This window comes from Pteropus medius, unplaced genomic scaffold (assembly GCF_902729225.1).
Source record: "Pteropus medius unplaced genomic scaffold, Ma_sr-lr_union100, whole genome shotgun sequence".
NCBI lineage: Eukaryota > Metazoa > Chordata > Mammalia > Chiroptera > Pteropodidae > Pteropus > Pteropus medius.
The window spans coordinates 2618447-2638236 of NW_024342475.1; the positions used below are offsets into that span (position 1 = coordinate 2618447).

At 40.3% G+C, this 19790-nt stretch overlaps 1 protein-coding gene across 4 annotated transcripts in view; it reads right to left on the minus strand.

The window, feature by feature from the left end:
* The window catches only part of ARHGEF7 (Rho guanine nucleotide exchange factor 7), a 128815-nt gene that overhangs the window by 86152 nt on the left and 22873 nt on the right, over positions 1-19790 (minus strand). For 2 of the 4 annotated variants that reach the window (XM_039866261.1, XM_039866266.1), the window contains exon 2: positions 15168-15254. In XM_039866261.1, coding sequence (XP_039722195.1) covers positions 15168-15254 — 87 coding nt within the window. Of the gene's footprint in view, positions 1-7669; positions 7676-15167; positions 15255-15453; positions 15494-19790 lie in introns of those variants that run through there. The other 2 variants (XM_039866263.1, XM_039866265.1) reach the window with 2 other exon arrangements.

Genomic DNA, 19790 nt, shown 5'->3' on the forward strand with positions numbered 1-19790 from the left:
ATAACTAGTAAGTCAAGAATGGCATGAGCCACAAGCACAGATATGGAAAGCTTAAGGCCATCTCTTTACTCTGCTTTCTTCAGTATGGGCTGCAATTTCAGGAATGTTCTCCCTTGTAAGGCAACATCACGGCCAGTAGCTCCAGACAACCAAGTCCACCACCTCAGCTGCACTTGGCTGTCCCTGTCTGATTCCAACCGCACAGCTGCTGAGGCAGAGCAGCAAGGAGAGCTGTGGCAAACCTGCATACACGTGTGACTCAGTACAAGGGTAAGACTAATGGAATTGAAACAGGATGACACAGTAGAAAAGAGCTCTATTATCACAACTGCTTTCTCACACACCCTCCCCAGAGTCTCATCAACAACCAACAACCTGGCCTGATCACAGAAACCCAGACATTGCCAACCACAACAGACTCTGACCCATTCGGCCATACTGATATGAAAGCAAATGTAGATGACTCCCATCTAAATGTCATCACTGGCTGATAACATTCCTAAGTATACTCCACAAAAAAAATACCAAGGAATGTGGAGGAAAAAAAGTCTTTCTTCCACCATCTCATCTCTGCACTAATAGAAAGACCCCTACAACATAAGAACAACTAAGCACTTTCTCAATTCATGCAGCTTGAATATTTCAAATGCAACAAGCCCGGTCGGTTCTTCCAATGAGTTTTTGAGGAAGCTATTTTTGACACAAGAAATTTACTTTTGGCACAGTTCTAGAGTGTGGTTCATGAAGTTTAAAAATATAATTTTGTCCTATCACACTGTCAAATAGAATTTGTGATTTTAGAACAAGATGAGTAAAAATGAATCTTAAATAAGTTGTGCTATTTAAGTTTAATGCAAATGGTCCATATTGTTGGGGATATGTGAAAAACAGATCCAGCAGTGAATTTTCGCCTTCTTGGCTTCTGTAGATTTTGTACTTAATTCCGCCTACTCCCACACCCCAGGGATAAAATTAAAGTTTGACGATGGATTCTATCAATATACATAGCACTTTCACCCAACATGCCCCCAATTTCTTTCAGTTTAAAATGAGAATTAAATTGGTCAATTTTGTGGATTCCACTGTATCAACACCCAAAACACAAGGACAGGGACCACCTACAAAATAGAAATACCAGCCAAATATATTAGGTACAGCTTCCAAGAAGTGCTGAGGGAAAGGGGAGGACAAAGTCCTAAGAAGAGAGGCAAGATAACTGAGCAATGAAAGCGCTGATAAGCCTTCATCACAAATAACCACGGAGACTGAAGCATGGGCAGCAGGAAAGAAGAGGGATGTGGCATCATCCGCCAAGAACAAGTGTTCTGTTGAAAATTTTGTGTCCATCTTATTTTACAAACAGCTGTTGAAAGGAGAGGTCGTCTGGCTAAGAACCCAAGAAACAACATGGCAATGGGTTCCCTGGATTTTCTTTTTGCTTCCACTGTCCCAGACTAGGTTCTAGGAAAAACCTGCAGCCTAAAAATACCAAAGGGTGCAGACAAAGCAGCCCCAAGAAAAGCCTGCTCTCCAGCTATAGCATCAGGAAAGGGGCAGCCCAACAGATAGGAAACATCTAGACAGCAACACCACAGGAAACATGCCCACCCTACCCACTGCAACAAAGTGCCCCTTCCTCCACCCTGCCCACCATGTCCAGTGGAGTCGCACTGTTTTCTCATCTTTCGTACAGGAGTAAAGTTTAAGATGTTAAGTCAAGAAATAGAGGTTTCCAGTATATTACTTAAATTTATAAAAGTAACTACTGAAATATTAAGACTCACCAAACAGTGCAATTAGTAAAAACTGGGATACACAGGGATTATGAGGGAGGTGGGAGGCAAGGCAAGTGTACTCAGTCCTTTCTTTCATAGGGATCTAAATGAAGGAAGCCACAGTGGGACACAGATGAAGAACTGGATTGGAAGAGAATTTCATAGATAAAAAATGTAAAGGGCTTTGTAATGATTAACTATTACGACAATAACATAAGAAAGTGCAAGTACTTTATAAACCATTCGATGCTATGCAAATATAACTTTTACCAAATGAAAAGTTCAAAGGAAGTTTGAGTGATCAGAAAAGTCAGAACAGTAGATAGTGCTTGACAAGAATACTTTAGGGTAGATGCTGTCAGAACTTTCAGATGTTCAGATACTTTCAGAGAAAGAAAAATAAGCTTATAAACAAATACTTTCATTCAAAATGTTTTATTTTTATTTAGGAGCCAATACTTCTATCTAAATGCTATAAAATGCTCTATCTCTGCCTGCCCTTCTCTATGTAATTTCTAGTTTCCAGTATGTTTATACTGTGTACTTATGTCAAAATAAGTACCATTTAATAAAGCTTGCTATCATGAGCATAATGACACAATGTGACTACATTGTGACTGCTGCATTTCCAGACCGCCACCATTCACTGGTCTTAGTTCTACCTTGTAGGACTGTATTTGAATCCCAAGTGCTAGGCCCAATTTCTATTAACTTAGAAAAAAACATTTTTAAAATGTCTGGGTACCTGTCTAGGCTAAGCATTCCCCTTGCATGCCTATTATAATCTCCAAGATAACACTAAAACTTTCCCCACAACATACAAGGTTATCACATATCCCAAGCAGTTAGGCCCCAGAATGCCACAAATTCAGATTCTTATTTAGGACAGTTCATCAAAAATTCAGGACATTTTGTTGGTTCAACTCGACAAATCAACTTGAGAAGCTCAGAGGCCAATCAAGAAGCAGAGGTAGGCTTTACCTACCCAAGTTTTTGTACACCCACCCTTTCAAGCCTCATCATTTCAAGGGTCTCTTTCTCTAAATCCCAATCCCATGATGCTGTCCCTCTTGCAGAACTTACAGAAGCTGCCTGAATCCTAGTTATATGCATTGATTTTACTTGTTACACAGTGCGCCCCAATGCTACCAGCAGAGACATCTTGTGCATCTGTGCATTTCTCAGGGCAGGGCATAGGCGCAAGGAATGTCCTCCTAAATTATGTGCAGACTGACTAACATCACCAGAAGAAAAACTTCCCCGTTTTCCACTTGCAATGAAATACTAACTTGCTCTTCAATATCACATTTTTCAGAACATATTCTCTCCTACAAATGCTCTGGTCAAAAAAATCTCATGATCTCATCCTGCCTGAACGATGTAGCAATCTTCCTAAGAACTTTCCCAGTTCATTATATATGAAATTACCTTCTCTTCCATGGGTCAATTATAAACTAAGATTCCAACAAGATGCTGAAAACTAGGAATAAGTTTCCAGGTCTTGGCAAAGAGATCTCAAATTTGAAGTTGGGACAACATGAATCTTACAACACAAGCTTCCCATCCCCTACACTACCTTGTCCTAGCTCTTCAACTATCTTCATCTGATGTTCTTCAAAGCCCTGACCACAATCCATAAGGAAAATTGTATTTTACATTATAACCAGTACACGCACACAAAATCCATAGTTAAGCAACTTGAATTTTTAATAAATTCACCACTAAGAGAAACAATCAGCAAATATAACAAGGACAGAATTTGCTCAAGCTTTTAATAAAGTTGCTAATGATTCACTGGCTCTAATTTCTTTATTCTCTAAGTTATAAATCCTTCACTACATTGAATGGCTTTAACTGAGTTATTCACCACACCCAAAAAAGTGATGGGAAGATATATAGAAAGCTAACAGTTTGCAATTAAACATTTTAAATCTTGTCAAATCCATCTCAGTTGCATGGTACAGACGAATTAACACATGTACTAAGAATTCAAAATACATGAACGTTATCGACACTACATTGTATAGTGCCCTGAAAAGATCAACTGCCCAAGGGTCCATAATCTTCCCTCAGTCCTCTTCCCTTTTACGGAGCTTCCACCAACTGTACTGCCACCATCCCCTTGTTTTAGCTGATCTGTAATTCTAAATTTAGAAGTTCTAGACTCTCCATAAACCTGAATTCAAATACCAACTCTGCCACTCAGTAAATGTCAGATGTCAGGCACATTTCTTAACCTCTCTACATCTGTTTCTCCTCGGTGTATAAAGGTTAACTGCATCTACCTACAACATGGCCCTGTTCTGGTAGCTGTTCTGGTACTAAGAAGCTGCTCAGCAAGCAGTCACTATTAAGCTGCCGGTATGAAGTTTTTAAAAGTATTACATTTTTACCTGTTCTCCATTTCTATTATTTTTTCTCATATGTGCAATGGAAAATGTCTTATCTGTTTCTTCCTATTCAAGTAACTTTTTTCTATTCATACTCGAAGTCCACATGGATAAAATTCAGCTCATGGTTTCAGTATGGGTCAGAGACTGATTGGTTGCTTGATGATGGAAAACTTGTACAAAAGTAATACAGGGCTCAGACATGAATGGCTAACTTCACAAATGATAATATAATCTTCAGATTCTTGAAAGCAGAGGTAACATCTTCCACATGCCAAAATGCAACTTTCTAGCTTACGTGCCCAATATCACTCTCATGCCAAAAGGGCCCCGTACCATTTGGTTACCACCATGATAGTAACTAATTCAGAAAGGATCGTGAGGGGATGCTAGGAGCATAAGGTGAAAGGTTTTGGAGAACAACCCAAAATTACATACTAAGTATAAAGAGAAAGGGCATCTTTACAATGGAGAGAGATCTGGTGAATGTCACCTTAGCCAAGTGATGGAACTAAGCATGAGCAGTATGGAGTGTATTGACATTAAGCACTTCCTTATATGACCCAGGGGAATACAGAATATCACTTCTGTAGAATTCTTGCCTAAAATGTTTAACCTAAATCAGATCCTGTCCAGACTGTGGGACGCTCTACATGATAACGACCCTGCATCAGTCATAAATGATAAAGGTGGGGAAACTATTCTGGAAACAGAAGAGACTAACGAGGCATGACAAGCCAAATGCAACACATGACCCTTGTTTGGAGACTATATTAAAAAAAGGAAAACCTACAAAGGTCACTTGGAGACCACTGGGTAAGTGTGAATGTGGACGATATGTGAGACAGTATATTACTTAAACATAAAATAGCATGGGTGTGAGAACAGTTACTTTGATTATGTAATAGAATGTTTTCATTATGTACACGCTGAATATTGAGGCAAGCATCATGAGATCTACCACATAGTTTAAAAGGCTGACAAAATAAAAATATGGTAAAACACTCAGAGTGAGAACAGAGGGGCAAAAGTCTGTATACAGCAATCTAAGCGGAGGAACAGAATGTTTACACAAGTCTCCCAACGTTTATGTTTTAAATTGTTCAAAGTAAAGCAAAAGGGGTGCATATTATGAGGCTCTCTCTAGCATCCCCTCATCACCGTCTCTCTTTTAGAAAGAAAATGAAAGCATTTCACTCATCATCCACACTTTCTCTATAAACGAGGAATCAGATAAATAATCCTGGTAGGCCCCATATCACTACTTCAAGATCTTCTTGATCATTGCCACACACACATCCCTCAAATTCCCACATCTGGATTGGCCTGGTTTTGCAACGAGAAATGGTGGAAAGTACTTTCCCCTTTGCCTTTCCAAGCTGGGCAGGATTCTTGGCTCTTCAAGCATGGGAAAATCATGTGGTTCCCTCTCCCAGCCAGATCTCTCGTGACCTCACCACACCCTGATTTTAATGATACAATTGAGTCAGTGTTAAAACCAAACTAATTGAATCAGAAATTCTCCAAGGGGACCCTGGAATCAGTATTTAGAAACTCCACACTCTGCAACTACCTGTAAAGTCTTCCCTGAAGAACAAGTGTACACACTCATTACCATCAAAGTGGAAATATTAAGAGTTACGGGAAGTAATATCATATGACTTCTCAACTCAAGGACCAGTTAGTTTCTCTGAGCTATCAGAGAAAACAACCAATATAGACTAATATAAACTAGATCAGAAATATTCTGCCTAGAAAGTTATTTTTTTAAACATACTAAATGCAGATTTCACATCTAAATATGATCTGAACGGCCTTGGGTTTTGTTTGCTTTGTAGTTATTCACGGGAACATGTCTTCACTGGTTCCTAGGACTTAAAGCAACTCCTCGGGGGACATAACCGCCTCAGGACAAGGATCTGTCAAGAAAAATGAGGGAGGAGGAATTTCTCCTTCCTAAAAGACCAACTGGGATTTTGATTTATTGTTAAGTAAAAATAAAAAAGTGATAACTAAAAGATATTCAAAGAAGTCTGTTTTACTAGACTTAAAAAAGGTGAGAAATCGGAAGTAAAAGAGGGGAATGAAATCAAAAGGCAAAACACTGAGTGACTAGAATTTTCTATGGACAGAGATATAAGGCAGTCATGCCACCTCAGGATTCTCAGACCACACATGCACATGAACTCCAGATTCACATTGTTCCCACTTATTGGTCATGACTGACATAATTTTTCACAAGGTCTTACTAGAAAATAAGAACTTGAACCCTTGATAATGCATTTTCCCCACCAACTAGCCAACACTGGACATCCTTATTCAATTGCAAAATGCACAAGTGACCTAACAATATTCAAAATAATGAGTTTCACATGCAAAAACACACTCCTTTCTCCCACTCTGGGTCAATGATGATGTATGAGAGGCTAGTGAGAGGTCTTCCCAGTGACCACACAGACACCTGGAGCAATAGCAGTGCCTAAAGTGACAGCATGGAGCAATAGCGGTGCCTAAAGTGACAGCTGCAAGCACACCATCGGCTGCAGAGTGCAGCCCTCTTTACACTTTGCATGCATGCAGAATGCATCATATCCAACACCTAATGCATCTCACCTCGATCAAATGCCTCTACCTACTTCCAAAACCACCAACAGGCTATGACCATTTTCAACAGGAGAAAGAATCTGGGTCCCTTCCAGAGATAAAAAGTTGATGAGTCACACACAGGTTTAATACGCAAATGTGCTGCTTCCCCAGATTCTCCTATGGTCGCCCACAGTAGGGACTGAGGAAATTTCCTATTTCTGTGTAAGGAGTCTGAGAAAGCTCTGGACATTTTGCTGACACATCAACCTCAACACAGGCTACATAAAGTTCTGTTCCACTGCTGCTCTCTGTGGAACATCTTCAGTTTCTCTTATACCAGAGTTACTGAAATCTGCCAAATGGTTTTCTAATCAGGCTCGAGATCCTTTCCAATTCTAAAACTCTATGATGCTAAGACACTTCCTAGAAAAGGGGAACTGCCAGGCCCCCAGGCTGCCTCCCGCTGGGCTTTACCAAAGACAAGACAGCACCAAGAAGAGCTAGGACCAGACACAACTCATCAGCTACAGTTAGGCTGCATGGCCCAGCCTCCTAAGCCAACCCTCGTTTATTAGGATCAGCAGCCACATAGTTCATGAAATGAAAAAAAAGGCTATTTGTTCACAGTTATACTTTAGCTAGCAGTTCATGAAGCAAGGCCCTGAAAGAATAAAAAATTTAAGGAGTGATGAGAAAGAAGAGTAAAGTTTTGAATGGGGTAGGAGGTAGAGAGAAAAGGCTAAACTGTGACAGAGCAGGTGGGACTCAACAGACATGCTGAGCCCCTATGCCACTGGTCTGGGTGGGACACCCTAAGGGATTTTAACCAATTCAATGAATATCTACTGAGTGCCTATTAAGTGAAAGACACCAAAAAACTTAAATATCAGAGAACCTGCCCTCAAAGAGCTTATGAACAGACCAAGGAGACACAGGTACAAGTAATGACTGTGTTGAAGATGCCACAGAGGCAAATGGCAAAAATAGTCTGAAAGACCTTAGAAATTGTGATAGAGACAAGGTTGGCCAGCTTGAAAAGAGGAAAACCATGCATATGGCCACCTCAAGAAGGGGCTCTAAGTGCAAAAACAGGACAGGCATCAGGAACACCACACATGATAGATGCTGGCACAGCCTGGCTCCCCATCTGAACCTGGTCCCAGTGCTCATTAGCTGAGTGATTGTGGCTCCATTCCTGAACCTCTCTTGCTCAGTTTCTCTTCTAAAGTTAGTCATTACAAGCTTTTAACAATATACAGGATGCCACCAGAGCAGTGGCTAGGACCAAACACATACCACTATTTGTAAAATGAGCCAATTAACAACTACTAGGGCATCTCAAGTAGTTTGACATGCCTGGAACAGAAGGTCCAAGAGTATGGAGGAGGGCTGGGAGAAGTCCCACCCACTATGACAAGGCTCCTGGACAAGACCCTCTGGATGATGGGGATCAGGGACAGACAGGCTGGCAGCACACTGGGCTGGAGGGGACATGGACCATCGCGTAGCATAAGGCAGCACTACAAAAGGAGAAACACAGTAGGTGGAATCAGTATCAAAGTAACCAAGGTAAAGAGCCAAGTGTTGAAAGTTTGCTTCTGGGGCCAGAGAGAGGTAGGAGCTGTTTCTTTCTGAGCCTGAGTATACTTTTTTTTTTAAGCTATGTACATGTCTTACATGAATAAGTTTTCAAATGCAACCTGATGGTATGCCCTTGGCTTCCTCTAAGCCCCTAAGCCTCTACCCAAGTCATATTTTTTTAAATGTTTATTTCAAATAAGTAACAATTTTTAAATGGTATAAACTTTTCAATTTTTTTTAAACTGGATTACACTAATTTATTAAGTCTTAAAAAATTTTTTTTACTATCTCAGTGATTATTATTAGGCTGTTTTATTTATTTTTCCTTTATTAAATTTACTGGGATGACATTGGTTAATAAACTTATATGAGTTTCAAGTGTACAATTCAATAACAACACATCAACTGTATATTGCATTGTGCGTTCACCACTCAAAGTTAAGTCATCTGTCACCATGTATCAGAAGTCGTATTTCGCAGTGGCAAAAAGTGCCTCACTATTTTACTACACGTATTAAGTAACTGCCTGAATAAGTAGAGATACGAGTTCCACAACTTTTTAAGTGAGACCAGCTGCATCGAAAGGACTTAACAATGGTTGCCCAAGGAGGCTTAGCAGGCAGACCTAAGATATCTATGTCCCACATCAAGGACTTAAAAAGGAAGATTAGAATCATGAGCTAAGTCTTGTTACTAAACTGGTAGCTAGTGAAGGAGATTATAAGTTTCATTGAATACTACGTTCCTGACTTAGCAGGAATCTTACAAGTATCTAGCCCAATGCTCAGCTTTAGCCAAGACTCCTTCGTGGAGGCACTGGAAGAGTTAGACACAAAATGAAAACAATCTCCAATTCCAAGGGCTTCTTCCTCCCCTTTCACCCTGAAGTTCTCTCACTAGGAAATGCAAGCTGGCTCTCACTTCCCACCCTCTTATCATCCCAACTCCTGAAGATGGTTTTCTCAAAAGGATCATTTAAAAGAACAAAACCACGAGTCTATATTACCTCCTGTCATTATCTGGGAAGCTGTGACAATTTTTAGTGCACAACGGATGACATTATCTTGACCTCATAGTGGAGGAAGCACTTTCACAGCAGGCATGGACACGCACTGAGATACTGTATCGTCTTATTCTTACTCCTCCACCTCCTCTTGCCTGGGGTCAGGAGCAGTTTATTAGCTTACCCAGCCTGCTTGGACTTCAGCTTTATTAACAACAGATAACTTAAAATATGTGAGCCAGCCTCACTTTTCCCTTTTTACACTTAATTCCAACTTAGATTCTGGCATCTTTTTGGGAAGTTTAAGAGTCTGCATTGTTCAGGACTCATCTGGTGAGGTGGGACAGTGAGATGTTCACTAGCACTAGACCTTGGGCAGGTGCCCTACTTCTCGGTGTCTTAGCTTTCTAATCATACTTTGGGGATAACTATATGACCTAATAGAGTCACTTAAAAATTAAGTTAATACATGTTTTAGAACAGGGTCCAGGACATAATAAGCATTTGAAAAATGCTTATTCTGGTTGTCTCTTACACACCTCTAAGAACGATGCCACTAGGCTGGACTAACTACACAATTTGCATGGTCCGACACAGAATGAAAATGCAGAGCTCCTTGTTAAAAAATTCTTAAGCATTCCAGATCTACATGGGGAGATGGACACATACACGCACACACACGCCGACCCTGTCTTGCAATCGTTAAATAGTTCAACTACTTCCACTCTAGGCAGCAGCATGCCTGGAAGCCCAGTCTGTTGAGCCACTCAATCCAAGTTCAAATTCTGACTCTCTCACTTGCTGGGCTGTGACTTGAGACCTCTTAACCACTTCACATAGCTATCTCATCTGCAAAATGAGGAAAGTACCATCTTCTTTGCAGGATATTTGGGAGGGTTAAACAAAATAGTACATGAAATTGCTAGGTACATAATCTGTACTCAACAAATGTCCCATTTAATTTCAAAGATGACTGTATTTCTCCAGCCTCTTAAATGATCTAGGACTTACACTGTCCAGTGTGGAGGCCATTCATTGTGAGTGTCGTTGAACACTAAAATGTGGCTGATCCAGAGTGAGATATGCTGTGAGTGTGACAAATACCAGAATTTAAAGGCTACTGTAAAAAAAAAAAAACAAAGTAACAAGCTCATTAATATTTTTATGTTAACTACATGCTGAAAGAACATTATGGATATACCACGTTAAAGAGAATGTATTAAAATTAACTTCATGCTTTAGTTTAATGTAGGAATTTTTACTAGGAATTTTTAAATTACAAATGTGGCTCGCATTATATTTCTATTGGGTAGTGCTAATCTAGACAATGAAACAACCCAAAGATCTGAAATGGAGATGAAGGTCTAGCTGTCCACACTGGAAAAGCAACCAGGGCACAGAAGTAACTAACTGTTCACCCTATGAAACATTTTAGCAAGGAACTAAGATAAGACAGAGTCAACTTTGACACTTTTTGCCAAGAAAAATTGGAATTACAACGTCTGAGTAGAATTTTACTTTACTTTTAAGTACCTATAAGATGTCTTTTTCGTCTCTCGAATGACTCTTTTATTACGTAATTTATCTCAACTTCCTTAAGAGGCAAGTTCTGGTAAAAGTATGAATAAACTGACTTGAAAAGTTTATTCAATAAGTAGTTAATAATGAAACCTTACTATTTGCAACAACATGGATGGAACTAGAGTCAAAGAAAGACAAATATCATGATTTCACTTATGTGTGGAATCTAATGAACAAAATGAACAAACAGAAAACAAAAACAGAGAGAACTAGTGTTTGCCACTAGATGGGAAGGAGAGCTGGCAGCCTGGGTGAAAAAAGTGAAAGGATTAAGAAGTACAAATTGGCAGTTACAAAACACAAAATAGTCACAGTGATGTGAAGTACAGCATAGAAAATACAGTCAATAATATTGTCGTAACTATGAATAGTGCCAGGTGGGTACTAGACTAATTGGGGAGACCACTTTTTAAATTATATAAATGTCTAACCACTATGTGGTACATGCAAAACTAATATTAATATTGTCAATTCATTGAAATTTTTTTAAAAAACTTTACATAAATGGAAAAAATAAGTAGTCAATAAACATTGTCATTATCTGCCATTACCAGCTTACCAATGAGTCAGTAATACAAAACATAACTAGCTAAGAAGAAAGACTGCTGTGTGGTCTCAAACTCCTTCAGTGCAAAGTTGTATTAAAAGGCTTAACTATCAGTCTGAATCTAGGGTGAAGATAACACCTGGGTGGGGCATGCCACCTCCAAGGGAAAAGACTAAAGAAACACTTTTGTCTTTATTTAAATTAATTCTTAAGCCTGCATAAACAAGTTTTAAGTTTCCATGTAAGCATGTTTTAATTGTTTTAATAGTATTTTGAAATATTCTTTCGGGTGAAATCTCAATCATAACCTTGCCTAAAAATCTAGAAGAGAATTGAGCATTAGGGCCAAGAACTATAATAAAAGTTTATCCTTCAGAAATACACAGGAAAGATGAATGTTTTACAAACACGTAAGGTAATTTCTTTTCCAAAACCTCACCCTAACTCGCTAAATCGGCCCAACTGATTATAATACTGGAGAGCCCGCACGAACATCTTTCTATATTCTCTCAACTTTTAAAGAGAGAAAATTAAAATATCACTCGCACACAATTGGAAATCAACACCTTTTGCAAAGAGTCTCAAGATGAGCTTCCAGAGTTCCCACTTGCAGAGCAGCCCCAGAATGCCTCTGGCCAGTGCCAAACCAGAGGTTACTCGAGGGAAAGCTGGAAGGTAACTGCGAATGTCTGAGGTTTTCAACTTTTATTTCCTATTCCAGCAGCTTTTCTTTCACATCCTCTTTCAAAAGTCCAAAGCAGGAAATCATGAGCACCTCACATCTGTCTCAGTTTACCATGTACCCAGAAATGTGGTCACTGTCAACAATACAAAAAAGAAAAGCCAAAGTGTTTATCCCATGAAGTTTCTATGTTCCTGGGGGGAAAAGAAAACACAACAGGTACAGGCAGTCACAGGACTGGAAAAGAGCGCTCTCATATACTGCTACTGGGCAAAGGCAAAGTAATAATATGTCTCTGGAGACAATTGGGCAGTGAGGTGTTCAAAACCTTTAAAACCCCTTTGACCTAGTAGTGTATTTCTTCTTAAAAGATAATCAACAATGAAGGATTTTGTTCAGAATTGTCTATCACACAGTTTACAACAGTGAAAACTTAGAAACGGCCTCCACATCCAAAAATGGGAAATCTCCAGGAACTATGAGGCAGACTTTAAAAATAAGTAGACAAATATTTAACATGAGAAAAGTCACATATTTAGTCAAAGCATGTTATAAAACATTATGCATACTATGATGTCATGGATATCTTTAAAGCATATTTACATGTGTGCAAAGAGGAGAGAAAGAAAAATATATAGTAATTTTAACACATCTCTAAATGTAGCATTTTACAATTTTTTTCTTATATTTATTTTACGTAGTGTATATGGGGTACTGGGTAAACTTTTTTTAAAAAAATACAATGGTTGAAACTACAAAAAAAAGGATAACTATAATAGCTACTATCTACTTAGCACCTAAAACATGTGAGGCACTGTTCTAAAAATAAATGCAAACTGTATACTACTCCTTTAAAATTAAAGCTTTCATAATCATATCCTATTTTCCACAGCTAATTAAGATGTGAATGCATTAAAATGATAACGTAATCATGATGTTCAGTTCCTCTTTTCCTTTAAAAAGTCTTAGGAGAGTTTAACATGGTGGTAAACAAGAAAATACATATACCAAAAATGGACAGTCTATCACAAACAATTCACTCTGAACTGCTGGGAAAATAGCACGTTGACAATAACTGTAAAACAAAAGCTAATCTAGAATTCAAGTTACCAGTTTTAAGTTTTGTTTGTAATTTCAAAAGCTTTCTTGTCAGTCTTTCAGAATTCTGTGAAAATGAAATGTGTAAAACCTAGAATGCATTTCAAAAGTGCCAAGGTCCTTCCCTCCTCACTCCCTTTCTATGTATTTTTCTTTAAAATCACTGGGAATTATTGCACTGTGATCCAAGTGCAAGGCTGTCTTTTGTGGAAAAGGCCTGTCCCTTCTTACCATGGATTAGAACAAGCCTGGAAGCCCAAACTGGGTCCATACCACACAAGTTTCTTTTTCAAGGTAACTTTCTAAAAATCAGAGTGACATAAACAATTTGAGATTTTTGATATGCTGTTTTTTTTAATTTTTATTATCTCTAATGTAATTAGGAGTTTTAAGTGTGACTTATAACTGACCCTGAAAGAATGCTAGCAAAATTCGCCTCTATTTTAAGCTGAAAGCCTACTATGTGCCAAGCACTGTTCTAGATGCTTGACGTATGTTAATGAACTCAAAAACATCTTTAAATAAATTCTTAATTATTAAAAAAGGTCACTACATTAAATTTCAACAGCAACCTTTGGAAAACCAATGAGTGTTAAAATTTTTTAACACTTTAAAACACTGTCTTAAAAAGTTTTACACTGAAGTTGTCAGGTCATAATTTGTGCAAACTAAATTTCAAATTTACTATAATAATGCCTCATTAGTTTGAAGAGGATAATAAAATCCCACAAAAAAGGTTATAAAAAGCAAAGCATATTATCACAGCCAAATAAGGAAGTTCAATGATAAAAATGACAAAACTCATCTGGCAGAAGAAAAAGCTCTTCTGAAACAATGTCTCCCACACTTAAATGGCCCTATGGTCTTTGAAATCGCCACTAAGCATTTTCAATTATCTGTACATGATTTCCTCACAGACATCAAATACTACCAAAAATAAAATATCCAAGAGTTTACAACCATTCATAAACACAGTACTTTCATCTATAGGACTTCCTACACGTCTAATTTCAATTAACAGTTAAATTGTCGTTATAATCTTCCTAAGAAACCTACACTAAGATACTATCCTTCTGGAACAGAAAACCTTTATGGGACCATTTTATATAACAGGTTCTGTCAGAGATGCTTACTTACACTCTATCTAGGAGCTTAGTACAAAACTCACGTCTCAGATAACAAAGGCTATGAGTAGTAAAGTAGGCAAGGGGGCAGAAAAGGCAAGAATTACACCGACCAAAATCACATCAGCCTATAATTCCCAAGCATTACAAGAAACCACACATATTAAGATGAAAAAAAAAAAATGAAAATGAGAGCACTGCCACTGGAAGACTTTACTTGGTACAGTGACAAAACTTAAGCAACAAAGAAAAGACACGGCACAATGTGCTCCCCAAAGCATAGGTTTGTGTGTCTCTAACCTAAACATCAAATGTTGCGGGTAAAAATCACCTAATACTGGCCTAAGAAAGAAAAAAACACACAGGAATCAGGCTGGAAAGATTTGGAAACCATTTTATCTCTGCTCGGCTGTGTCTTATCACCTTCTGAGGATCCTGACCAGACCTGGATGCAGGTCCTCGGAGAACCCCTAAAAGCAGAGTTAAAGCCAAGAAATCACATCGCATTCGTGACAAACGGCTGCCAAATATGTGTACCACCTGTATCACATTTTCTTATTACAAAGAGAGCAAAGTTTAGGGCTCCATAGAGCGGCTTATCCCTTCCCTGGGAGCGGCCCGCGAACCAGGTCTATGGGCACCGCTGCTTCTCGCCGCTGCCCTGGGCCGACCGCCTTGAGCCCACGCTGGTCCCTCGAGCCCCTGCCAACGCCCGCGCCCCCGCCCGCCCAGTGGTCTCGCGCCCCTACCGACCCTTTATGAACCCCTGCTCCGCGATCCCCGCGTACAGACCCGCTTACCTCCAGACGCAGGGAGGCCCCACAGCCTCGCAGGAACTCGCGGATGTTGCTCAGGCACTCACTCTCGCTCCGGGGCTCCGGGTAGACCTGCAACATAGAGCACAGGCACTGAGCGAGGGCGGGGAGGCCGAAGACACGCCACCAAGCGAACCCGCAGCAGCCCCAGCGGGAAGCCCTAGTGGGAGGCCCTAGCGGGCGAATCCGGGCGGGCGAACCCGGCGGTCCAGAGCGCCCCCGGCCGTCCCCGGCGCTCGTCAGCTCCGCCGCCGCCGCCGTCCCTCCTCACCTTTTCCTTCCTCCAGGCTGCACCAATCTCAGGCCCCTTCCCTCACTAGGAAGCGGACCAGCGCCGGAAGTGGCGTAATCCGACCGCGCCCCGGACAGCCCCCCGCGCAACCTTTTCCGGTCCTCGGCCTCCCCCGGCTAGACGCGGCCCACCTGGACACGCGCAACCTCCTCCTCACCGCACCTCATTTTCATCCGCTGATGCGGCCCACCTGGCCCGACCCACGCTCAGCCTCCTGCTTCTGGCACCTGGTCCTCATCCTCAAACGCGGCTCAAGTGGCCCTACGTGCCTTCCTCCTCCCCGCAGCTGGTCCTTATCCTCGGACACGGCTCACCTGGCCCGACCCACGCGCCTTCTCCCTGCACCTGGTCCTCATCCTCCGACACGGCCCACCTGGCCCGGCCCACGTGCCTTCTCCCTGCACCTGGCCCAGCCCATGCGCGCCCTTCTCTTCCAGGCACCTGATGCCCCACCTCGGACGCTGCAGCTGCAGACGCACCGGCCCCAACTAGAGCGGCCCGAGAGAGCTCTGCCTCCGTGGTTTGAGCAACACCATAGAGGCTGGAGAGCATCCGGTGTTTATTTACTTTTTCTCTACCCCTGCTCAGGGGAGAGTGGAGCTACCATTCAAACGCGATGATGTAAAATAATTAGCAATATAAGTTTTTCATGTTGGGATTAAAGTGCAATGTTTTCTTTTCCCAAATACAGACCGTAAGCTTCATGAATGATTAACCAAAATAGTCAGTGAATAAGTCATCTTGGGAGAAATTGTGGTGAATGACCCTCAACCATAGGTGAAGAGCAGCAAGGATGGCCCCGCAGACTGCCTGGTGTTTGGTCCAAGGTAGAACTGTGAGGGTCACCCGCCACACGTGTAAGGAGTTACTGACAGCCTCTCAAGGCAAGAAACATTAAGGAAACCAGGAAGAATACTAATTGTATGGAACAATCAAGGGAAAAGCCTTGACGGACATCAGAAGAGCTTTCTGTTGTGTTGTTTGAACTGTACATGAAGATTTATCTTTTACACTAAAGCATCCAGAATTCTAGCAGCTTGAGGATATTCAAGGCTTTTTTGTCCTGTCCTCTGGGGGAAATCAGGGCATTCCATCAGGCCTCTCAGGAATACTGTGGTTTCATTTCAAAGTACTCAGGTTTTTTTACAACTACAAATCAAAACCAGGGTGTTCAGAAATGTGAAGAGGGAGGAAATGACTTTTCCTACAGTTGAAAAATTCTTCGAAGAAAGTGCCAACATATTTCCCTAAAAATTAAACAGATAAGTTTTGGTTTGGGGGGTTTTTTGTTTCTGTTTGTTTTGTAAACTTAGAGCGGAACAGCAAAACCAAAGCTGCCTTGTAGTCCATTTTGCACCTCTCCCTAAAAGAATTTTGAAAAGCTTTTTACCAAAAATATAGTTAACATCTAAGTCTTCATCATTTTCAATAGTTGCAAAGTATTATTTTCTGACATCCTGATAATGACATTCTAAAACTAAATTATTAATCTTTTTTAAAAATATATGCAATAGACTACAGTATAGTACCCATTCTCCATCTGAAGCTCTTCTTTTAAAGATCAGAAATTTCACATTGTTTTTCTTTAACTCATTTACATTCCACTTTCCCCACAAAATTGTATTCTAAGTATATATTTGCGCTTAAAAAATTACTAATCACTATTTTGCAAGAGATCCATATAAATACAGTTAATCCTCATTCGCTGATTCTATATTTGCAAATTTGCCTGCTCGATAAAATGTATGTGTAACCCCAAATTCAGTACTTATGACACTCATTTATTGACATGTGCATAGCAGCAAAAAATTTGAACAGTCTTATGCCCAAGTTCCCAGCTGAACTTGAACAAGGCCATGCTCTGCCATCTTATTTTAGCTCAATGTAAACAAATACCCTTTTTGCAGTCTTCTAGTGCCATATTTTTTCACATTTTTGTCCTTTTTGTTGGTGATTTCACTATTTTAAGTGGCCCCCAAACGTAGTGCTAAAGCACTGTCTAGCATTCCTAAATGCAAGAAGTCTGCAATGTGTCTTACAGAGAAAATGTGTGTTAGATGAGCTTCATTCAGGCCTGAGTTATAGTGCTGTTGGCCATGAATTCAATGTTAATGAATCAACAATATGGTATATCCAAAAAAAAAAAAAAAGGAAGAAGAGATTCACACTCTGTACATGAGGCCACTCCGGAAAGTGCTAAAGTAACATCTACAGTGCATGATGCAGCTATGGAAAAGATGGAAAGGCAGCAAAATTTGTGGATTCATGAGATGACAACTGATAAAAAGAGAATAGTGGACAGCATAATTGTGAGGCTGAAAGTCAAAGAAATGTATGGTCATGTTACTCCGGGTCAAGAAAATGTTAAACCCTTCTCAGCTAGTGCAGGCTGGCACGCACATTTCAAAAGGCGATACCACATGAAAAATGTTAAGCTTACAGGCAAGATAGGTTCTGCAGATCAAGAGGCTGCAGAAGAATTTAAAAAATACCTGATAAGCATTATACATGAAGAGGGTTATATGGAAGAGCAGATTTTCATGCTGATGAGACTGGCTTGTTTTACAAGAATGTTGGCAAATGAATCTATGTGATGCAAATGGCCACCAAAGCTCCTGCCTTTAAATCAAAGACCATGCAGCCTTGCTATTATGTGTCAGTGCAAGGGCAACTTTAAGTGCAAACCCCTAATGGTACACAGAGCACAAAACCCACAAACACTTAGAAGGAAAAACCTAAACCATATGCCAGTCCATTGGAGGTGGAACAAAAAAGTATGGATAGCATCCAAAATATTCTGGGATTGATTCCACAACTGCTTCATCCCAGAAGTTGAACACTACCTACATGGCAAAAACCTTGCCTTCAGGGTTTTATTTTTGGATAATGCCCCAGTTCATTGCCACGAAGAACTTGAAAATGCCCCTCCAACATAGAAAATGCCTCATCCAACCCCTCAATCAGGGCATAACAAAAGCTTTCAAGGCACACTACACCAGGGAGCTTTATAGCAATGATTTCAAGGCTCTTAATGCCAACAAGGAAACCACCATGATGGACTGCTGGAAGTCAGTCACTACTCGCAATGTTATTGATTATATTGGCACAGCATGCGACAGCATCAAGCAGGCTACTATCAATAACTTGGGGAAACGTTTGGCAGGCTGTGTGAAAATTTTTGAAGACTTTGAAGGTGTTACAGAAAATATAAAGAACAATGTCAAAAACATAATGCATATTGCACAGCAAGTGGAAAAGGTTTCAATGACATGAAGGAAGGAGGGTGGAGAAAATTTTGACAGAAACAGCACTAGAACCCACCAACAAAGACCTGGAGGAGACGGCAAAACATGGCATTGGAGTCAGCGATGACAAGGACAGTGATAAAAGTCAGCCTAAGACTCCAAGAACTCCCTCTCACAGCAGCCAAAATATTAGAATGGAATTCTGCCTTGGAAAAAAATTTCAATAACATGGAAGAGTGTGACCCTAATCTTGAAAGCAGCCTCACTTTAAGCACCTAACCTCCCCTGCATACATCCCTTATGCTGAGATACTCAAAGATTTGAGGTGAAAAGCCGAGCAAAGCTGAAGAAATTTTTTAAGCCAGTTTAAGAGAAAAAGTTGCCGATACCAACATGTCATGAAAACCAAACTCCCGAGGTAGAACTGCCAGATCTCATATGCCACCCTCACTGATGTCTTCTTTTTCTGCCAAATAAGTTATCTCACTCTCTTGGTTTTTATGAAGCAAGCCAAGGTCAAGAGGTTTAACCACACTAGCTGCACTGTCCCATCACACACTGTCCCATGAAAAGTTTTATGGAAGAAGTTTTATGATATAATGGATTCTTTGAAATCTTCTGAGTTACATAGCCAAAGTCCAGATATACTCTATCATAAATAACAAATTTTTAAATTATCAGTTAACAGCTTGATTAGGATCTTCTGCAATTCTGTGAAAGCTAAAAAGAAACCCCTGAACTGCAAAATTCCAGTCATGGATATTTCTAATTGTCCCTTTGTTACAAGGCCTGGAGGTTTTTGTTTTCCATCTTGCAGCAGTGTACCTCAGGAAGAAAACAAATGGGTGAATGGTCTACCCTTTTATATGCAGTACGAGACCAGCCTTTGTAAAAGGGAAGGTGGGACCACTGAACCAGCATGATGTCTTGCTTGATCACAGGAACCTCCTTAGGCTAGTCGATTATAAGTAAGCACATATGCAAGTTGAGGATCTGGAAATGGATTCCCTTAAAACTATCACATGCCTTCAAAAGTCATCATGTACATAGGTGCATGTAGCTAGCTAGTTC